Genomic DNA, 21,405 nt, shown 5'->3' with positions numbered 1-21,405 from the left:
GCCAACATGTGAGTATCTTAATTTATTTGAGAATTTCCTATCAAATTTACACTTCAATTATGTGCTTTATTTAGGAAGGGTTTTAGTGATTTATTGGATGTGATTTTGAATAGTTTTTTTTAAAGTCTACTTCTGATTATATCACTTGAATTACATGTATTCTATAAGGATTTGAATTGGTTGATGAAAATTGCCTGCTGTTTTTTGGACAATATTTTTTTTTTCTAATCTAAGATGCTTTTGGTTGTAATAGGATTCATTTAATGAATTATTTTATTCTTTAATTCAAACTTAACAGCAGGCAATTAACAGTGTTAGTTATAGTACCCATATGATTAGTAAAAAAATTTAAGTACCCACTTCCTTAATTTGTTGAAAGTTGGGGTACCTATATCATTTCTCAACTCTTCTAAATCCCAATAAAGCACTAATGACAACCCCTTTCCCTCTTTTACTAGGCTCATTCTTTCCTTATCAAACCATAAATTGATAAAGTATTTGCACCTTGAACAATATCAGGTTTTGTTTTAATTCGTTTTACATTAAATCATTTATGGATGTTATTGTTTTGAACTATTCCGTATTTTTCAATTTTTTGTTTTAACAATTTTTCGGTTTTCATTTTTTTTTGGCAATTAAATTTCCTTGATATATTGATTAATTTGAGCACTCAAAAACAAATTTATATTTTTAAGAGACAAGACGTTATCGAGGTAACTAAATTGATCACTTGAAAGTAAAGAGTACGTTTTTTGCCTTCGATATCCCGTTCTTTATTTCTTCACTAATATCTATCAATATACAACTTGTTTTTAATTTTTCAATGCTTAAATTGGTGAATTGTGATGTGTTGATAATAAATAAATTAAGTCACTTATGAACAAACAATTATACTAGAAATTATTGACCCCAAAAGAAAAGATTTTAAGATCCGCCACGCCAACTCTATTTTCTTATAATATAAGAGACATAGATTAAAATATGTACTCGTATTAATTAAACAAACATTACACTAAAGTACCAAACCTAAATTATTCCAAAAAAGAAAAGCATGGTTTTGCCAATTGGACAAAGATGAGCCGTCATGATTAAAGAAGCTGTATCCAACAACAAAAGAACAAAAATTGAGTTTGCAAATCTTACAACTTACAAAGATCAAAGTTTTCCCAAAAAAAAAAAAAAAAAAAAAAAAACACACCCAAAATTCCAATAAAATACCCAAAAAAAAAAAAAAAAAAAAAAGACGGAGAACTGGCATAATGAAGTGAGCAGAGAGCAAGCTGGTATTTTCATCTCATCTCTCAACCTTCCTTTCTCACTTATCCGCATTTTCTCTCTCCTCTTCTCTCAACAATTCTGAGCTCATACACTCTCATTCTTCTTCATTTGCTCTGAAAAATCCCCAATTTTCATCTTTATTAATTATCAATTACATCTACTTGAGCTGAACTTTCTGGAGTAGCTCGAATCGAAACCCTAATTAATCGATCAATAGTTTTTATTTCCCGATTTTAATAATGGATGGTGATTCTTGGGCTGCTCGTTTGTCTTCTGTTTCTAAGCGTTATCAATCTGCTTTCCATACTCGATCAGGTAAAATACCCACACACACAAAAAAAAAAAAAAAAAAAAAAAACCTTTTTAATTATTATTATTATTATTTTTCAATTTTTGGGTAATTTAGTTAATGTTTTGGGTTTTAATGTTGGGAAATTACAGATGTTTTTATGGGATTTGAGGATATTGAAGGAGATGATGATATAAGGGAGGAGTTTCCATGCCCATTTTGTGCAGAGTATTTTGATATTGTTGGACTGTGCTGCCACATTGACAACGAGCATCCTATTGAAGCAAAAAATGGGGTATTTTTTTCCTTCCTTTGTTTTCATTATTGATATATATTGTGAAAGTTGGAAACTTTAATGTTGAAAATGCTTTAAAATTTTACCAATTTGTTCTTTATGAAACTCGAACTTTAAATTTGTGGTCATACTAGTTTTAGCTGTACTTATAATGTTTTTTATTTATTTTTTATTTTTTGTTGTTTTATTTTTTTATGTTTGATGAGCTTACTAGAGTGTTTAGAAACGGAAAGATGATTCTTTTGTTTTTCTGGGGCGGTGTTTGCATCCATATGGTTTATTGGTATTATAGACTCTTGGATGATGATCTCATGTTTTGGGAATCAAGATGTCAATGAAGAGGATTTTGGGAACTGTGTGATGATTCCTTTTTCTTAAAAAAAATAGTTAGTGAAATTTCTTATTCATTCAAATGATCAAGATATGAAGTTTGACGCATACCATAAATTATTATGGGAAAGGGTAATAAAAAGAGGTAGTTGTATTAGGTTTGATAGCCAGGATGATGTATGCAAGCTACACGTATCTTGGTGTTCGGACTAAGTACCACATTGGCAACACACAGGTCTCTTTAGTTTGAAGTAAGGAATGGCTATGTTAGAGTTTGAATAACATTGATGGAATGATGGAGTTGTGTCAATGTTGCTTGCACTTAGTTGTCAAGAACTTATAATAACAGTGTGGCTTGTTTACATATCAGAGACATGATGTGGCTTTGGCTGCTGCATAACCCTTTTCTTCCTCAAACTTCGGATCTTTTTCCATAGTGAGTGTTGAAGAATTACTTTGCTATATTTTTGGGGCAAGGGGTCAAGAGGAGAGAAGGTGTCAGTAACACTTTCATAATTAGCACTGGAGTTTTGAATGCAGCGGCTGGAAAATGTTGTAGAATATGAGCTCATAGACCAATATATGAGTGATGAGCTTATGTTGTAGTAGAGTACTAGAGTTAAAGTGAAGAAGAGTTGAGAATGTTTGAGACAATTATGCTCAAACTCATGAAGTTGCTAATTGGGGTGTCTGTGGCTATAAGTTAGCAAACTGTTTTAATGCTTTGTTCTTGCTCTGGAATCATTTTGATGATTATAAAACTAAGACAAATAAGCTTAGTGTCTTATTGAGGATCAGCAGGGAAAATATTACACATTCTTACCTCTATCTGGAAGGGCATTTGGAGAGTATTATGCTGTTGGCAAGTGTTGAGGATTGAGGAATTGTATATACTTAGTCTTACCCCTCGCTAATCGAGACTTTAATGAGGTCATTTCTAAGAGATTCACGTAATAACTTTTTCCAGAAAAGGTATCATTAGATTGAAAAACGATAAAATAAAGGATCTCGGGGGAGGTGAGCAAATATAGTGACACTAAACATGGGGGTTTGGGAAGAGTAGGCAATGCATAGAAGTAATTGCTAGATATTGTAATACCACTCGTGAATGGAAAGGGAAATGGGAGAGACCCATACTTCCTCCGGTTTTTTTTAGTTGACACCATTTGACTTTTACACTATTCACTAGCTACACTTTGACTAGCTTATTTGATTTATAGCTATGATAAAACATAGTCAAGTGGGATCTTGTTTGAATCGTCTCAATGTATATTTTATTAAAATCCACTTCTTATAATTTTACAATGTCGTGATTTAGAGATATTAAGCATTAAAATAGTGCATTGGCAAGCGTGAAAAGAGAAAGGTGTCAACTAAAAAAAATGGAGGTAGTATAAACAAGGATCTAAAATTAAAGAGGGCACCTACTTGACGAGCTGCAAAAATCATCTTATCCCGTAGAATTCTTTTCAGGGTTGAAAACATGCTGAATTCTGGATAGGCCCAATCTCCAGTGGTCCCTTAGGTTTATTTATTTTCTTGCCATGAGCATTGGGGTGTCTCATCTTTTATGTCAGATGCCTTTCCCTTCTTGCCTTCGATAGAGGTCATTAATGACCTTTTATTATAATTTCTTATTTTCATCTTTTGGTGATGTTCATCTTTTATAATCTCCACTACCAATTTTTTTTTTTTTGTATGAAATCAACTCTAATTGGTGGATACTATTTCTCATAGAACAGGTGCAATCTAATCACCACACAATAAGAGCTTCCTTGAGTTTTAAGCAGTAAATTCTAGTATCTTCTTGTCACATGCAAATGCACTCCTCTTTTTCAATCAATTATTTAGTATGCGGTATAAAATACTGATGCTGTAATTGTAGTGAGTGACTCAAGATACTGATGACCATCTCGGTGCATAGAATCTGTCTTGATCCATGTATCGTAGTAGGAAGTGTTGATGTCGTGTTCCTCATGTAAATTTATATCTTACCCTAGAAAATATGGCGGCGGGAAGGTGTTGAGTAGGTGAATGTTTTGTGAAGTACGTTTATTGGAGCTAAGGATAGTATGAGAAGACATGATTTATTATGAGCATGTGGTGGCTTTTTCATTGGGATCTAGTGCCAGCTAATTGCATCCATTATTTTATGTACTAGTATGGGATAAGTTCAAAACTGCTGCTTGTCTGTTTCTTGTTCAATATATGGCCCTAAATTATATTTGTAGAGCATATTGCCCTAGATCCAATGGACAATGAGGCAATAGCTGCTCTTGGAAGTCATGGAAGAAGTTTTGTTGTTAGATTGACATGAAAAGTAGAGAAGAATGGGGGAAAACTAAGGATCTGTATGGCAAGATAGGTTTCAAAAAAGGAAAAGGTAGTCATCGCTAATTTCCTTTTTCTACCAATCTACCCTGGGTAGTTTTTGGTCCAGATTTCTTATATTGCTTCATCCTTTTAATTCTTTGTATTTTATAAACCCCTGTACTTCTATTTGAATCTGAATCCCCACCCCCTCCTTAATACATTCCCACAAACTCATCCATGATGTGGAGACATGACCCAACGTTCCTCTTCATTTTGACCGTCCTCCACCACTTGTTATTATCCCATCATCCTTTAATTACCCCCTTAACCCCTTCACAACCAAGCAACATAAGATGCTCTTCGACAAATTGTCTGGACAAACCCCCATATCAACCATTGCCAACCCCAAGATTTTCAAGAGAGAAAAAGTGCAAGTTTGAGTATTATTACATTAGTCTTTATTCCCAAAGTGAAGGTTTTCTGTGTGATGTTTGGACTCCTTACCCTAGCAATACCCATGTCGACCCGACCAGGTTGCAGACATGGGATAAGGTTGTGGACACTGGATGTGGGACATAGGCTGGACTTGCAAGTCGCTAGGGAGAGAATTGACTAGCACCGAATCAAAAGGTAATTCTGATAATGTTAGATGGGGTTTCAAAATCTAGATCTGTGAATCAGGGCACCAATTAAGGAAAAGAGAAATTTTGGACGTGTTGGTTGTTAGAGTGATGCAAAACCCACTAAAGTATTTGCCAACTGCCAATGCTCTTGCAAGTTGCGAAGAGAGAAGATGGCTTGTGTTCAATAAAGCACTATGAAGGGGTAAATGCAAGGTCAACGAATAAGTGTTCCAAAAAAAATTAATGCTATTAACTCTTGATTTATATTTTTTTTTTTTTGAAATCTTATAGCTAATATTAAAAATTATGTAAATAAAAACAAATTTTGTTTCCCGCGTCCTTGAATATAGAATTTCTTGTATCTGATAGGCTCCATACTTGAGTCCGATGCTGGTGTCCGGGTCAAGGCATCGTAGGTTTCACCAAATATGACTCCATGGTTGGACTAGGCCCTTGAGGTTTTAGACTTGGAATTCCCAACCATTTTTGACCACCCAAGACTTGAGTTTAGCCAACACATTTAAATGGTGAAGTTTTCTCTTGAAGACTAGAAGTTATGGTGAATGAAAGAAGATAGAAAAATGTCTAATGGGAAGGTACAATGGCAATGTGGTGAGATGATGGTGATGGTAGTGTCTGGGCAGAGAGAAGCTAATATGAGGGGGAGACTTTATGGCACAGATTTCGCTTTCTTTCAATTCATAACCGAAACACAATGAAATGAACTTGGATATCATTCCTTATTTCAACAAGAAAATATTTTGAATGAAAGTAGTCTGAGCTGGCTGGTTCCAATTTTCATTAGAAACCCTATGGTAGAATAATATCGTCTTATTAGAATTGCAATTCACGGGGCTCTGTGGTTGTTAAGTGAAATTTTTATTTAATTGGGGAAAGGTGGCCTTCTTAAATCTTAAGTTTTTAACTGTGGCAGCGAATTTTAGTAGACATGGTCTTCCTGGTTTATCCCATTCCTCTATCTGCCTTGAATAGTGTGGTGGAGTTTATGATTTCTAGGTACTTGCTTGTGCATAGGTGATGCCTTTATTTCTCACTCTTTCTCTCCCTTCCTCATACCATTAAAAAGCAAAGGACTAAGTAGAGGACAAGAAAAGACATGTAAGTGGTGTATGCCAATGATCAAATGATGTTTTTGTATGAGTAATCAATTTCCCTTTATCTCAAGGAGGCTTTGCTACCCTTAACCATGTAAAGTATCAGTGATTGAAAAGAATCACTCTTATGAGATTATCTGTATCTTTTTATGATTCTATATTTGATCTGTAAATGCTTTTGACAACTTCGCTTCCCCATTTAAGATTTTTACTTGGACATTTTTACTTGTGAACCGTAGTTTAGGGGTTAATTTTAATTGGGTGCCCGGATATTGCATTTTCAAACTGTAGATGCTTAATTTTCTAAACTTAAGTATTGTATATTTTTATATGTTCTGATATTGAAAATGCTATGTTGTCTTTTATTGAAAGTAACATTCTGGGTATTGAACAAATTTGCGTGCATTCTTTGTTATTCCTGATGGAAGAGAACATGTCTTCATTGCCATTGTTATTCAGGGTATAATGGTATGTGTACCTTATTTTAGAAAGTGAAACATTGGGATGCTTCAGTGAACAGTCCAACTTTTAGGTAAACTAGTTAAAAGTTTGCTTTTCGTTTAGTATTTTGAGAACTTGGATTTAAAATTTTATGATTCCTGACCTCTTGATATACTGTGTTTTCTCACTGTGACTGTTTTGATCTTCAGGTATGCCCAGTTTGTGCCATGAGGGTAGGGGTTGATATGGTTGCACACATCACGTTGCAACATGGGAACATTTTTAAGATATCCTTTTCTATTCAGTAATTACTTTATTGCTTATTTGATTACATTTTTTGGTTGCAATCCTCTGTGATATCTTTTACTACTACAATGACAACCAACTAGTCAACCACAAATCGACCTGAACGTAGGGTATGGGGAGGTCCATGTAAATGCAGGATACTCCTAATAGTGAAATTTAAAGGAGAGACTCATATATATACTGCAGAGTTTTAATTTATGTTGAATTATTTTATCATGTCAAATTCACTCATCTTGTTATAGTCTCTTAGGTCCTGCCTCCCTTCTTTCTTTTCCTCATCTCATCTCAAATTATATATTTTAAAACATGCTTTAATTCTTCAGAAAGATAAATAATGTCTCAGCCTTGAAACATTGGAAAGCATTTGTGTCCTTGTTGATTTAGGCGTTGAGGTCCTTTTGTACATTTAGAGAATATGTTGTTTGAGTTCCTTGACTATATACCACGTACAGCGCAAGAGGAAATCGCGCAAAAATGGATCGCAGTCAACACTTTCACTGTTGAGAAAAGAATTGCAGGAAGGCAACTCACAGTCCCTGTTTGGGGGTTCTTCCTGTATAGTGTCATCTTCCAATGCTGCACCTGATCCTTTGTTGTCATCTTTTATATTGCCTATGGCTGATGATATTGTGATGTCTCAGTCTCAATCATTATCTGATACAAGCACAGCAAAGAAAGGCAAAGAGGAGAGTGTACGAGAAAGGTTGGTATATTATCTTGCCTGTTTCCTGTTTATCAGCTTTTACATAATGGCAATACTCTTTCATACTCAATAAAAGATGTTACTTGTTAGTCCATTGTGTTGTACTGTTTATCTACCCCAACACCTGTAGCCTATATCTTGCCTGAGAAAAAAAGGACAAATTTTCTGAAATTTGATCGCTGTGTTGTTTTGTAATAGTTGAATATTGCTGCACAGGACTATCTAGTAAAGATGTCTTTTTTACTATAATTTTTGGGCTGACTAACATTTGAATTGCGAGCCTGTGTTTACAGTACATGTTTTAGTTTTATTGCCAACTAGGTTATACGTATTATTCGACCTGGCCGCCTTTACAGTTTTGTTTATGATAAGGCTGCAGTATTTTTATCAATAGTCAGGATTCCCTACGAATCAAATATTAAGTAGTAAATGCTAGATAACTTGGATAAATTTGCTGGTTGAATCTAATCTTTCAGTGGTGCCAGGCATGTGAAATCAGAGCCCTTGTCAATCAAAGATCAAGAGGAGAGGGCAAGGAGATCTGAATTTGTCCATGGGTTGTTGATGTCTGCCATGTTCGAGGACAAATTATGAAGATGTTGCGGGTTGTGGATTTGAGAGGATCATTGGTAACCAGTTTGTAGTGAATATGCAAATGTATCTGCGAGTGTAATAACATGTAGGAATAAATGTAATTTATGATGAGAGTGGAATATAGCTCTAGGCTCAAACAGATATAACCCTTTTTAAATTCTCACGATTTTCGTTACTCTTAGCACGAGGAATGAAGATATAGAAGTTTGTGTTCGCTCCCCCCCCCCCCCCCCCTCCCCCGAGTTTATAGTTAGGATCTTTAGGGCATATTTGGGAGGATTCATCCGGCTATCCCTTCCCTCCCACTTCTGTTTTGCACTAATCCAATTCACTTCCCACAAATTCCAACATACTTAAAATTGAGGGGAATCTCTCTCTCCCTCCCCTCGGCCGAACGTTATCTCCGAGGTTTGGTTTGAAGAAGGCCCAGAAAGGCATAGCGTACCAACTAATCTCAAGAGAGAAGGGAGGGAGAGGACTCAACAAAGAATGCCGGATATAAAAACATAAATGAAGAGGCTATATATGTTTTCGGAGTTGGGAGGAATAATCTAAGAGAAGCATCTTTATTTAGAATAAAGCTCCTTGAAGTAATACCCAAAGGTTCAAGTTTGATCTTTCTCCTCTGCCTTAACCACAATTAGAGGAATTCTATTTCTTAGACCAATAAGTAAGGGATTTGTTAAACATCGCCCACAAATTACTACATAAAGCCCACAAAATTCACTTGGTTTGACAAAATTGCCCTTGACCTTAAAAAAAAACACTCACACTCTCATCACTCACACTCTCATTGCTCATCTTCTTTCAACCTCTCTAAAAAAAAAAAAAATTTCAAACAACGGCAATGTCGAGGCGGCAAGGCAAGGAATTGGCGGCGGCGGCGGAGGGAAGGATGTCCCAAGGAGGAAAGGTACAATTTGTAAAAAAAAAAAAAAGGAAAAAGGAAAAACCGCCGTGACGGCGGTGGGGCGCCCTGGCTGGACGCCCAGCAAGTGGTGGTGGCGCCAGCTGCAGACGCCGCCACCAGTTGGCTGGTGCCTGGGCTGGACGCCATAGCCACGGTTGTGGCGTTTATTCAAGTCGTCGCAGCCGTGGCTGTGGCGTCCAGCTCAGGCGCCAGCCCACTGGTGGCGGCGTCTGCAGCTGGCGCCACCACCGCTGGCTGGGCGTCCAGCCAAGGCGCCCCCCCCCCCTTTTTTTTATTTGTTTTAAAATATTGTTTTTAATTTTTTTTTTTTTTTTTGTGTAATATATTTTTGAATTGTTTTTATATTTTGTTGTTTATTTTTATAAATTTTTTCAATTTCGTTGTATTTTTTCTATGTTTATATTTTGTTTACAATTATTTGTATGTTTTTAGTTTATTTGATTTGGGAGTGGTAGCTATTTTTCGTATAAATTTTTGTATGTTTATATATTTTAAAATTTTGTGTAGAATTCACTGGGTCGTCATGGTGCGGGGAAGAATATAGAGCTTCTTAGTAGAAGCTATTCAGTGGAGAGGTCGGGGCATAGACATGTCAGATCCCGTGGTATTTCGGCCTCAGCTCGTAGAGAACGGATCCACCGTCGGGATGAGGATGACGATGACGATGATGATGCTGAGGAGGGTGACCAGGAGGAGGAGCAGGAGGAGGGCGCACATGAGGATGAGGATGTGGACGATGGAAGTGGACCGTATGATGATTACGGTCCATTCAGTCAGAGGGTTGATGACATGTACGAGACACATATGGTGGAGGTGCGTAAGGGTAGGGGTGGTAGGTTTGTTAGTAGATCTGGCACATCATCTGCGTCCACTGTATCTGGGGCAAGCAGGAAACGGTCGAGGGCCGGTAATGATTCTTGGGCTGTTAGGAGTGAGGTGCCCGGTGGGCCTGTTGACGGGAGTGTGATTCCTAGCTTTCTAGGACACATAGCTGCCCGTATTTGGGAGGACCAGGAGAGGCCTTCAGTTACGGGGTTGTTGAAATGTCATACCCGGGAAAAGACTTGTAGCTTTTTGCGTACATGGGCTGAGGCCTGGCCGGCGGAGAGCGAGATGTTCGAGCGACTGGAGGGCACTGGGGTGAATCACGTTGCTGCCACCATGCACGATAAGATTGACAGTACACTGATCACGGCTTTCATTGAGCGATGGCAGCCGGATACAAACTCTTTCCACCTTCCGTTCGGTGAGATGACGATCATGTTACATGACGTCGAGGCCATTCTGGGGATTCGTGTTGAGGGTAAACGACTTTGTGTTGTGGCTGATGCGGATCAGGCAGATTTACTGGCGGAGTTGTTCGCGGTGGACAGGGTTGCACTGTACACCGAGGCGCTAGGTGTTTGGGAACACGGAGGTGTGAAGATCGCATCCGTGTTGCAGCGGTGTTTGTACCCCAGTGCACGTAGGACGCTAGACGCACAGCTGAGTGCTTATGTTTTTCTACTCCTCGGATGTACCTTGTTTCCGGATAAGAGCGGCGGAAACAAGCTCAGGCCACGCGACATAGTAGAGGCGTGTGACCCCGACAGTGTAGGCCAGTTTTCCTGGGGATCGACTACGTTGGCGTATTTGTATCGCCAACTAGGATTTGCGAGTCGGGCTGACGCGGCAGGTATCACTGGGTGTCTGACTCTATTGCAGACCTGGATATACGAGTACTTTCCTGCATTGCGACCACATCGTGACCCAGTTCCTATTGATGAGGGGATGCCGCGTGCTTGTGCGTGGAGTCCGCGCTCGGAGAAGAAGTCCGTTGACCGCCTCCGATCGATACGGTTATTGCTGGACAGACTGTCCCCCTTAGAGGTAACGTTTATAAATTGTTTCTACATTTTATTATTTGCACATATTATATTCATGTTATTAAATTTTATATGTTGTTATTGTACAGGTGAACTGGATGCCTTTCGGCCCGAACCCTAGTGTTAGGGTACCCAGGACCCTGTACACGGGACTCATTCAGTATCGTGAGATCGTCGAGGCGTACATGCCCCAGCGTTGTCTTCGCCAGCTTGGATTTGTCCAAGTTGTCCCTCCTCCCCCGGCATGCCCGATGAAGGCGGTCCGACCTGCATCGTCGAGGGACTACGTCGTGCAATGGCCGGATATCATGACCGGGACGTGGGACCAGTTTCCGATGGTGGCCCGCTTATGGACTGCGGAGTTGCAGCGGCCGCCCTCTGGGGTTACTCCCATGTGTGACCATTACTACATGGAATGGTTCAACCGGTATTCGCACCCGAGGTTGATCGCAGATCTCGACCACAACGATGATGATTATGTGCCACCGCCTACTGCCACGGAAGCGGTATGTCTTTTATTATATTTATCGTTGTCTTTTAATTAAGTTTTATATGTTGTTATTGTATTTCATCTTCTGTTTTTTGTTGTATGCAGTGGATGGGAAAGATAATGCAGGACGTACATAAACTCTCTCTTGAGAAGGACAGCATGAGTGCAACAGGGAGAGCTGTTGTTGATAGTCTGGAACAGACCCTTGCGTAGTGGGAGTCGTCGTCGAGGAGGGATTACTGATGGTTTTGTCATTTTATTTATAGAGCATTATGTTGGACATTATGTTGTAAGATTGTAACATTTTAGACTGTTCTTTTAGCTTCCAACTTAAACATATTATCAGTGCTGTTTTTAAATTTTGATATAACCGTTCGTGGATCCGCGCAACTTACCCATGCAACATATAGAATGCAGTAAGCAATACAATATAAAATATTAATGTTCTCATTAAAAGAGCAACGTACAAATAAGATTACAAATAAAGAATGTAAACATGAAAAACTAAAATGCAGCTAGGGTGTTCCATTCGTGGTAGCCTGTAGGATCTTCCGCCACTTACCATTCACCAATCTTTCTGCCATTTCCAAATTCTTCTTGAAAAGGTTGTAGGCTTTCACTTTCACGCAGTTGTTGATGTGCCATGTGCACAATAAGTGGTTCGATTCGGGAAACAGCTCTGCTATGGGGGTAAAGAGACCTCCCTCACAGTCGCTGACGATGGCTGCTGGATGAACATTAGGCCCGATGTAGTTTCTCAGCTTCTCCAACACCCAATAATAACTTGGAGCCGTCTCATCCTTGATGATTGCATGACCAATCAGAAAGTTCTGGTTCGTTGGAGCCATCCCAACCATCTCAACCAGTGGGAACTTGTACTTGTTTGTCTTATACGTTGAGTCGATCAAAATCACAAATGGCCAAGACTTGATCATATCAGCACAATCAGGATGCACAAGGAAAAGATGAGTCACCTCCGCTGTATCTTCATCAGAATCAAACCAGAACAGGTAACCACGTGATTGTGCCTGGTGTAGCAGCTGTTGTATAGGGTTCCTTCCCTCTGACCGTTCAAACCTGAGTTGCTGTCTGACGTTGTAGATGTGTCTTCGGTTTGGATGGTCTTCTGGAAATTTCTCTAACACAGATGCTAATATTTTAGCAGGCTTCACTTGAGCATCACTCATTTCTTTCACAACTAGTTTCGCAGCAGGACTTAAGCCGCTCAGTTGTCGATGACCCTCTTCATATACTATCATCTCATGGTTGTGATACCCCCATTTAGAGTAACCAATCACTTCCCAACCGTCACGACTCCGTAGTTGTCGAACCTTTACTCTGAACTCACACCCACAACCTTTCCGCTTTGTATCAAACCGAGTGGCTGTACGAAAATCTCTTTCTTCTCTTTTGCGATAACGGTCACATCTCAAAATGCGATCCATTCTACCATCCCGTTGAGATTTATGAGTTACTACTACCAAGCAAAATCCAGCTGCAATTGCAACCTGTTTTGCCCAATCAATCGCCTGTTGAGCTTCTTCGAATGGACCATCATGTCCAAATATCCCACTGTAATCATTTCCGTCTCCACCATATTCCTGCAGCAATTATATATTACAATAAATACATTTAACGGATAATACATTTAATTTCTATATTTACACAGAATTAACACAAAAAAAATCATAATTATATATAATCAAACTTAATTTTTATAAAAACCCAATTCGAATTTTCAAACTAAATTTAAAAATATACCATTTCGAATTTTCAAATTTAATTTTAAAAAAACCTATTTCGAATTTTCAAATTTAATTTAAAAAAAACCCATTTCGAATTTTTTTAAAAAATCATTTTCGATTTTTTTTTTAAAAAAAAATTAAATAAAAAACAACAACAAAATCAAAAAAGAAAAAAAAATTAATTTATAAGGGTGGCGTCTGCCAGGGCTGCCACAGCCAGTGGACTGGCGCCTGGCAGGGCCGCCTCACCCAGTGGAGTGGCGCCTGGCCAGGACGCCAGTCTGGTGGTCTGGGCGTCTGGGCTGGACGCCACTCTGGTGGTTCTGGCGTCTGGCTTGGACGTCCAGGCTACGGTTTGGGCGTCCATCCTAGGCGCCGGAGCCACTCCGACGGTAAACCGTGAATTTTAACGGTGACTTACCTCGTTTTCCGTCGATGACGACGTACCTCCGGCGTCCCCCGCATCTCCGGCCTACCCTCCGGTCTCCCCCGGCGAGCCAGTACGGCTCCACATTTTTTACACCGAGATTATTTCAATTTTAGAAAATGGGCATAATGGTCAAACCATATCATATTTGTGGGCTTTATATGGTAAATTGCGGGCGATGTTTAGCGTTTCACATAAGTAATCGTAAGTATCTTTTTGTCAAAAAACATCAATGGGTTGGTTTTTAGATGGGAATGAGGTTTATGGCTTGTTGAACTTGTATGGTTTTTCAATAACTTTGAAAAGACCATGAATTGATTTTTCGTTTTGGTATATACTACTACCTCCATTTTTTTTAATTGACACGTTTTGACTTTAGCACTATTCACACACTTCTCTTTGGCTGTTTTATGCTTTATACGTTCTGAAAAATATGATCATGTGGAATCTTGTTAGATTTGTCACGATATATATTTTCAAAATATCAACTTTTTATAATTTTTGATTATCGGTGATTGAAGATATACATTGACAAACGTGACTAAAGAAACGTGTCAACTTAAAAGAAACGGAGGAAGTATTAAATTCTTTCAGACGAGAGCAAGAGATCAGTACATACAAATAAAAAGGATTTTGCTATGGCCTCCTCGTTTTGAACTTTTGATCCTAATGCATTACGGCTTTAGAATTGACCTTGCCCACAAAAGAATTCACAGAAACGTAAGGATCCAACAGACGTTGAGAAAATAATATAATCTGTAAGTTGATGTGAAATGATCGAATTGAATTGGATCTCTGTATAATTGTCATTCCCAATCATAGAGAAATTTTAAGAGATAAAAATGCTCCAAAGCTACCAGTGCTAGCTATTACTAAAGCCAAGGGAAAACATTTGAGCAATCCAAAGAAGAAGGGTTTTTTAGGCAACTCAAATAGATCCTGTCTGAAAAAGCCGCAACTAAAAAGAAAAAAATAAAGTTTTGAGAAGATGAAGTGCTTTGTTCATTCATTACTAATTACTAGCGGACAAGTTTGATTCACTAAAATAGGGCTTACATGAAGAAATGCAGCAAATTCTGCAATATAGAACTAAAGCCTGAAGCAACATTGCCTTTATCCTTGCCACCTAAGATGCTAAGAAAACAGACGACAAACTGAAGCCATAATAGTTCAAGTTAGTTATGAACAGTTAGGGAAAACAGGAATGGTGCTTCTGGACCCTTCCCATATGAGAGTGTCCACAGCAGTAGGAAAATTCTTGATGTAATCAGTCACAATTGTTCCTACAAACATAGACAAGAAAATGAGCATCCTACACTAAAAAGAAAAACATTGGCCGGAGTAAGAATATGTTCTTCAAAAAAGTTCTTAGTATCTAATGATCAATGTCTGAAACCAAACCAATGAGGTTGCAGTAGTATGTCCATGATCCTCTTCACAACATCTTTCACGAAACCCTCAAAACAATTCAAGCAACAACCATTGATAGGACTTATCTCTACATTGGCCAACCTGCTTACAAGGTGGACACAAATTGGAGGTTGTGCTTCATATGTGTCATGCCTTCGAGGTTCTAGCCCACATGCCGCCATAATGGTGTGTGCAGATCTCCTCGAAATTTCTACATAATCATCATTACCTGCATGCAAAAAAAGTTGACTTAAAAATTCAGAATCAAGCAATAAAATGTCTATCATGGGACAAGAGTTGCACCAGACAAGATTTAGAGTCCTGATGGCAGAAACCAACTCTGAATGCACAATGCAAAATTTGAGCAACAGACTCATAGCATTAGGATCATTCACTTTCGTTTTCTTTTATACCTTTGTCTTTGAAAGCAAATTGGTGGCATTCTGCAGATTGCGTGTAACATAAAGTAGCCTCTCAATGCACCATAAATGACTAAATTAATTCAACTTGAAAATCTAGGTGCATAATCCTTAGAGACAACTCTTCACTGCACCTGGGCCACATTATATGAATTCATAAACTCTGCCTATCAATGTATGTATCATCAATATAATTGTGTATGACTTTTGGACACTTCAACTTAGATTAACAATTCAACAACACATGTTTAAACTTCTAGGCAAGTCCATGCAACTTAGTGATTTGGAAAATATGAAGTGCTTAGTCAAAAGTAGGTATATGCATGGTTCAAGAAACAATCATAAGTCCATTCTATGTTAGGATGTGGAGCGAATGCAAAGAACATAAAATGAACTCACCTAAGTTCATGTCTTGAGACAAGCTCTTCAGCTGGCTCCTCACCATTGAATGTACTTGTTGTTTCACTAAAGTTGCATGTTCCTCATACCTGTTGTGTGAGGGAGGGGCACCAATTTCAGGCCCAATGCTTGTTCTACCATTAAAAGGGTGAAGTTGTTCACCAGCTGACATCAGACTCTGACCTTCACCCAAATTCAAGCTGTCTAGCTCGCTCCAATGTACTTGGCCATGATCTGTGCCATTCGCAGAGGTTGAGGGCTGACCCATCTGTCTTACCATGTGGCCCAGCCTTCCAGGAAATGGTTCCCTATTTTGTACACTATTAGTAAGTCTTTCCTGCAATCTATCTACATATGGAGATTGATAAGAGGGCCCTACATCTGTTGTTCTACTTTGTTGCTGTGTTGAATTAACCCCCCGGCCAATTAGATTGCCAAGAGCACCTATATCAGTCCCAGGGGGTACTTGACTCAATCTATTGGTAAGGATATTTCGGATTTGACGGTGAATCAGTCGTCTTCCTGATACAGTCGATACTCCCATCCCAGAGGCAGGAGAAGGTGCCTGAAAATTTCCACCTGAAAATCTTGGAGAAGAAAGGAATCCATTTCCTTGACTAACTGGCGTTTCTGTAATTGTCACGTTAAGGTCTATTTCTGCCATGTTCTCGTACGTAGCTGCTCCATCAGAAACACCAGTATTTGTCCTCTGATCAGGAATGAGATCCTGAGTTTGAGAATGTGAGGACCCAAGGGCAGCTGGTTTGCAACCATCACAATACCAATTGCCTTCAGGAACTTCCCGCCCGAGACCAACACAGTATGTGTGCGCTGGTGAATCACATAGATCACAAAGTAGCATAAGGGCATCATCCCCACCCTGATCGCATTCCGTGCAAATGACATTTTCATAGGGATTCAGAAAGTCTCGAAGCTCCTCTTCAGATGGTTGATAGACCTGAATGCAATAAAATTGCCTGAGCTATTTCAATAAAACATGAAAAGCATAACATAAAATAAAGCAATTGCTAGGCACGTATGCATGGTGCCACAAGAAGAAAGATGTTGGATAGATTTAAGGGTCAATGTTTGGAAACAGTACCTGATCACGCTCTGGAACTGATATCACCGTATCCCTTAGATCAAATGCTTTACCACATCTCCCAGGCTTACTAATTGAGACAAACCTCTGTTTGCACAGTGGGCAACGTGTTTCCACTTTTGACCACTCGAAAATGCAAGCAAAACAGAAATGGTGGCTACAACAGTTTAATGTCCCACGGACAGTATTCTTTCCTTCTTCTGTTAAACATATACCACAAACAGGCCTACCGACATCAATCTTTTTAAATTCTGCTTTCTCTTTGCCCTTCCTGGCAGAAGTTTTTTTTGGTTCATGAAAAACTTCATCTTCTTGGACTCTCCTTGAACTCCTCAGGTTCGGAGCCAGGCTTCCACAAATCCTGTTAGCTTCTCTGATTTGTTCTCGTTCTTCCTCAGATATAGTGAACTCGTAACCGGATGAATCAGAACAGTAATCAGAATCTGTTCCATTTGTCACCCTATTCTTTCCACGCACAGGTTTCCTCAGGGTCCTACCTCTCAGAGTAGGACCCTTCTCAGTAAATTCCTCATCACCATCAGATTTTGTCCTCCTCCTTAAACTTCTAGTCTTTGTACGTTTCTTTGTACGAGGTTTCCTCACAGGCTTTGTATTTCTTTTTTTTTCGGCTTTTCACAGAAGTTCTTGTTTTGGATGTGGCCCTCCCTCTTTTCCTGGTGTTCGTCTTCTGCATCAAAAAGTCCTCATCCTCTTCCTCATCCTCCAAATATTCCTCCTCTGGTGTAAACTCCTCATCGTCATAATCATTATCTTCTTCATCGTCAGATTTAACAACTCTCTTCCTCTTGTTTGGTCTTTTTATACCATTTTTCCTATGCCTTGCAGATCCCTTCTTAGTCCTTGGCTTTACCACTCTTCTCCACCCTCCCTCATTTTTCTCTTCCTCTTCATCCTCCTCCTCCTCCGCTTCCACCTCCGGCTCAAAGCAACTCTCTTCCTCAGAAGCGTCTCCAACTAAGGAGTCTAACTCATCAGATTGATCATCTATTTCATCAACTTCAGCCACGTAGTCCTCATCAGAATCCTCAGATTCCATACTTTTCACACGGACATGTCGGTTACCAGTACCACTGCACCTTGAGCCAATCCTCCCTCCCCTCCTCATCTGTTGATTATTGGAGATGAAGAAAGATGCCCAATTTCAATGAGGAAAATACTCAATGTAGTTTTGATGAGAAATGCTTAAGATGCAATCAGAATATATCAAAGCAATTATAAGTCGGTATACACCAAATCTCTCTCAACCTCGGTACAATCAAATTTCTGGAGGATCACATGGGAATTCCTACCAAGAAAAGATCATGCAGATAATTTCTTAGTATTAGCAGCAGATATACCATACAAGAAGTGATAATGGCAAATTAACCGATTATGGATTGATGATATTAATTTTTCACCCAATAAGTTAGCTAAATAAATATTAAAATCATAATACTACAAACAAATTTGGTAGATACAAGACTAATCCCTCATTTCCAGCCTAAAACAGATCTTCAATAAATTGTTTTTAAACCCAATTAATAAAATGGTCAGCTGATTTGGAAAATCATCACTCTCCTTGCTGATTCCCAATTAAGCTTCAAAGATTGATCTCTAGTTCTCTACCCTCTAACACCGCGACACGAAACCGAAATGTTCTGATTCTGAAATTAAGCACATACATAACATGAAAACCCTAGATCACTAAAGCTGAATCATTAACTTCATTCATAAGGTAATTCCATCACACCCCAATTCATCCAATTTATTAAAAATATTAAAAGTTTATTACACCATCTCCAATTCTTCATCAATCAAAATTAAAAGTAAATACTCGAATCTAAATTATAACAAAATCAATAATCCAGTTGATCCACAAAATAAGCATCAAATAATTAAGAACATAAACAAATCTGCTTCCTTTTTATCGCCAAACCTAAATTAAAAAATAACCCATCAAAAATTTATTCCAATTCAATTTACCAAAATAGAGAGATTCAACCAATTCCCCATTAAAAAAAAAAAAAAAAAAAAACAAAACACCAATCCATGAAAAAAAATTATAAAAAATAAAAATAAAAATTCAGCACAATATAGCATTTATGCAAGAAAAATTGTATGAAAATACAAATTAAGATACCAAAAAAATTATTAAAAAAAATCCCCAATTTAATTTTGATATTACAAGAGGGAAAAGAAAGAAAATTAAGGTTTGAAATTGAAGAGAGAGAAATTGAGTACCTGCTGAGAGGAGATAGAAAGCAACGAACCAAAAGCTAAGAAAGACCCTCCAAATGAAATTTTTCATTTTTTATTTTTTTGGTAAAATTATGGGAAAAATGTTCGGCGTTAGTTTTATACGGCAGTTTTTTTCCTTAGTTTTTGTTTGGTTCGGTCGGTAAACATGTAAAAACGAATGTTAATGCATGCAACTAGATTGAGTTGAGTTAATCCAACTTCTTGATCAACTTTGGTCTTTTGTCTCCAAACTTGTCCTTTTGTAGTAGACTAATTCTCATACGAGTATTGTGTTTCTCTTCTTGTAATAATGAGTATTTTCGTGTAAATCGGAAGACTTTATTATTGAGATTTGTATCTCTTTTTGTAAAACAATGAATTTTTTCATTTCAATAGGAATGAGATTATTAAACAGTGGGTTGTTTCACTTTTTGTAAAGTCATGAGTTTCTCGTATCAATCGGAATGATGTTGTAAAAGTCAGTTGTTTCAATTCTTGTGAAACCATGAGCTTTTTTTGTGTCAATCCAAATGGCGTTGTAAAAGTGAGTTTATTTGGCATGTCAATCAGAATGACGTTGTAAAAGTGAGTTTTTTGTAAATCAATAAGTTTCTCATGTTAATCGGAATGATGTTGTAAGAGTTAGTTGTTTCTCTTTTTGTGAAACCATGAGCTATCTTGTGACAATCCAAACGGCGTTGTAAAAATGAGTTTTTTCATCATGTCAATTAGAGTGGCGTTGTAAAAGTGAGTTTTTTCGGCATGTCAATCAGAGTGACGTTGTAAAAGTAAGCTTTCTCGGCTTGTCAATTAGAGTGACGTTATAAAAGTGAGTTTTTTTGGCATGTCAATTAGAGTGACGTTGTAAAAGTAAGTTTTCTCAACATGTCAATCAGATGACGTTGTAAAAGTAAGTTATGTCAATGTGTCAATCAGAATGATGTTGTAACATGAGTTTTCTCATGTCGATGAAATGATGTTTTAGGTAAATCTCGTGTTATACACCCTTCTCTTAGAAGATTGTTATATATCTTTATTTTTGTACGTGTCAATTGAAATGATGTTAATCCAATGAAAACTCTCGTGCCAATAAAATGATGTTGAGATGATAAGTTAGGAAGATCTCGTGTTATACACCTCCTTTTATAAAAAGATTGTTAAGTATCTTTTTTATTTTATGTGTCAATCGAAATGTTGTTTGAACGATGAGTTCTCCCGTGTCTGTCGAAATATTGTTGTAAAGTGAGTTCTCTCGTGTCACTAACATGATGATTTTAGGTAACCTCATGTTATACACCCTCCTTTTAACATATTGTTATATTTCATCATTTTTGTATGTGTCAAGATATATAAAAAACGTTAATATTTTAAATGATTACATTAAAACAAATCAAACAAGCTAGATCACATATGATTATATTATTTATTATAATTTGATAAATTAAAGTTGATTATCAAAGTTTACAGAGTTTGTCCTACAAAAACAGCAAAGGAACAATCTTTTGGAGACAAGGGAATGGTGTAATTAGATATAATTATATGCACCATATTTACCACTACTTCCATCATTTCATATAATTGTAACACTTCTTTTCCTTCGTTATGATTAATTGCATTTTTTTTTCTTATTTAGTAAGGGCCTTATTACATTATTTCTATCTTCCATTAATTATATTTTCACTTTTTTTTTTTTTTTTTTTTTTGAATAAGGCTATTTTCACTACTTTTATATGTGACATTATTTTTTGCTGCCAACTAAATATACACCCACTAATTATACTTTATATTATAAAGTCCTCAATTTGGTTATCTCCCTATGTTTTTTCTTAAACTATTTATCAATTCAAGTTTGATGTTGCAATTAATCCAAAATGAAAGGAGTACTTCTCGTCAAAAAAAAAAAAAAAAAAGTATTTTTTTTAACAATTAATTCAAATAAGTTTTAATGAGTACATTTATGAATCTATTAACTAATACTCCGTACCAAAACAAAATGTTGCTGACATCATCCCTTTTTCAAATTATACACATGTCACTCTTATTAAATTTTTTTCCCGACAATTTGCTACGATGATATCATTAGTTTTTTTTA

At 37.6% G+C, this 21,405-nt stretch overlaps 3 protein-coding genes across 5 annotated transcripts; 1 reads left to right on the top strand and 2 right to left on the bottom strand.

Moving 5' to 3' along the window:
- The first annotated feature begins 1,213 nt into the window (after positions 1–1,213).
- LOC110736793 (protein DEHYDRATION-INDUCED 19 homolog 6-like) lies at positions 1,214–8,504 on the top strand. The gene is made up of 5 exons (XM_021917101.1): positions 1,214–1,593; positions 1,720–1,862; positions 6,894–6,971; positions 7,437–7,693; positions 8,179–8,504. Exons 1-5 carry the CDS (start codon positions 1,518–1,520, stop codon positions 8,285–8,287), a joined length of 663 nt encoding a protein of 220 aa, XP_021772793.1. The 5' UTR covers positions 1,214–1,517; the 3' UTR covers positions 8,288–8,504.
- Positions 8,505–14,900: 6,396 nt separating this feature from the next.
- Positions 14,901–19,487, bottom strand: LOC110736791. 3 transcript variants are annotated; one of them, XM_021917100.1, is made up of 4 exons: positions 19,317–19,487; positions 17,076–18,381; positions 15,974–16,950; positions 14,901–15,384 (listed from the first exon to the last, which is right to left on the bottom strand). In XM_021917100.1, the coding sequence occupies exons 3-4, from the start codon at positions 16,833–16,835 to the stop codon at positions 15,128–15,130; spliced, it is 1,119 nt and encodes a 372-aa protein (XP_021772792.1). In that variant the 5' UTR covers positions 16,836–16,950; positions 17,076–18,381; positions 19,317–19,487; the 3' UTR covers positions 14,901–15,127. The 3 variants fall into 3 exon arrangements, with proteins under 3 accessions (XP_021772792.1, XP_021772790.1, XP_021772791.1); XM_021917098.1 differs by having other exon boundaries at positions 15,974–16,931; positions 19,317–19,484; XM_021917099.1 differs by having other exon boundaries at positions 15,974–16,931; positions 17,076–18,201; positions 19,317–19,484.
- LOC110735894 (uncharacterized protein DDB_G0283697-like) lies at positions 17,049–18,201 on the bottom strand. Its single transcript, XM_021916072.1, has 2 exons — positions 17,713–18,201; positions 17,049–17,657 (listed from the first exon to the last, which is right to left on the bottom strand). Exons 1-2 carry the CDS (start codon positions 18,199–18,201, stop codon positions 17,049–17,051), a joined length of 1,098 nt encoding a protein of 365 aa, XP_021771764.1.
- Positions 19,488–21,405: the final 1,918 nt, after the last annotated feature.

This window comes from Chenopodium quinoa, unplaced genomic scaffold (assembly GCF_001683475.1).
Source record: "Chenopodium quinoa cultivar QQ74 unplaced genomic scaffold, ASM168347v1, whole genome shotgun sequence".
Classification (NCBI taxonomy): domain Eukaryota; kingdom Viridiplantae; phylum Streptophyta; class Magnoliopsida; order Caryophyllales; family Amaranthaceae; genus Chenopodium; species Chenopodium quinoa.
The sequence above is the reverse complement of the archived record's forward strand: the minus strand, read 5'-3'. Positions and strand labels throughout refer to the sequence as shown.

What these genes read in the sequence shown, in the direction of transcription:
- LOC110736793 (XM_021917101.1), top strand. Translation starts at nt 1,518, where the DNA reads ATGGATGGTGATTCTTGGGCTGCTCGTTTGTCTTCTGTTTCTAAGCGT. An exon ending in TGCTTTCCATACTCGATCAG is followed by an intron (nt 1,594 to 1,719) that starts GTAAAATACCCA and finishes GGGAAATTACAG; the next exon opens with ATGTTTTTATGGGATTTGAG. An exon ending in CTATTGAAGCAAAAAATGGG is followed by an intron (nt 1,863 to 6,893) that starts GTATTTTTTTCC and finishes TTTGATCTTCAG; the next exon opens with GTATGCCCAGTTTGTGCCAT.
- LOC110736791 (XM_021917100.1), bottom strand. Translation starts at nt 16,835, where the DNA reads ATGCTACTTTGTGATCTATGTGATTCACCAGCGCACACATACTGTGTT. An exon ending in GTCTCAAGACATGAACTTAG is followed by an intron (nt 15,385 to 15,973) that starts GTGAGTTCATTT and finishes TTTTGCATGCAG; the next exon opens with GTAATGATGATTATGTAGAA.
- LOC110735894 (XM_021916072.1), bottom strand. Translation starts at nt 18,201, where the DNA reads ATGAGGAGGGGAGGGAGGATTGGCTCAAGGTGCAGTGGTACTGGTAAC. An exon ending in CATCCAAAACAAGAACTTCT is followed by an intron (nt 17,658 to 17,712) that starts GTGAAAAGCCGA and finishes CCTCGTACAAAG; the next exon opens with AAACGTACAAAGACTAGAAG.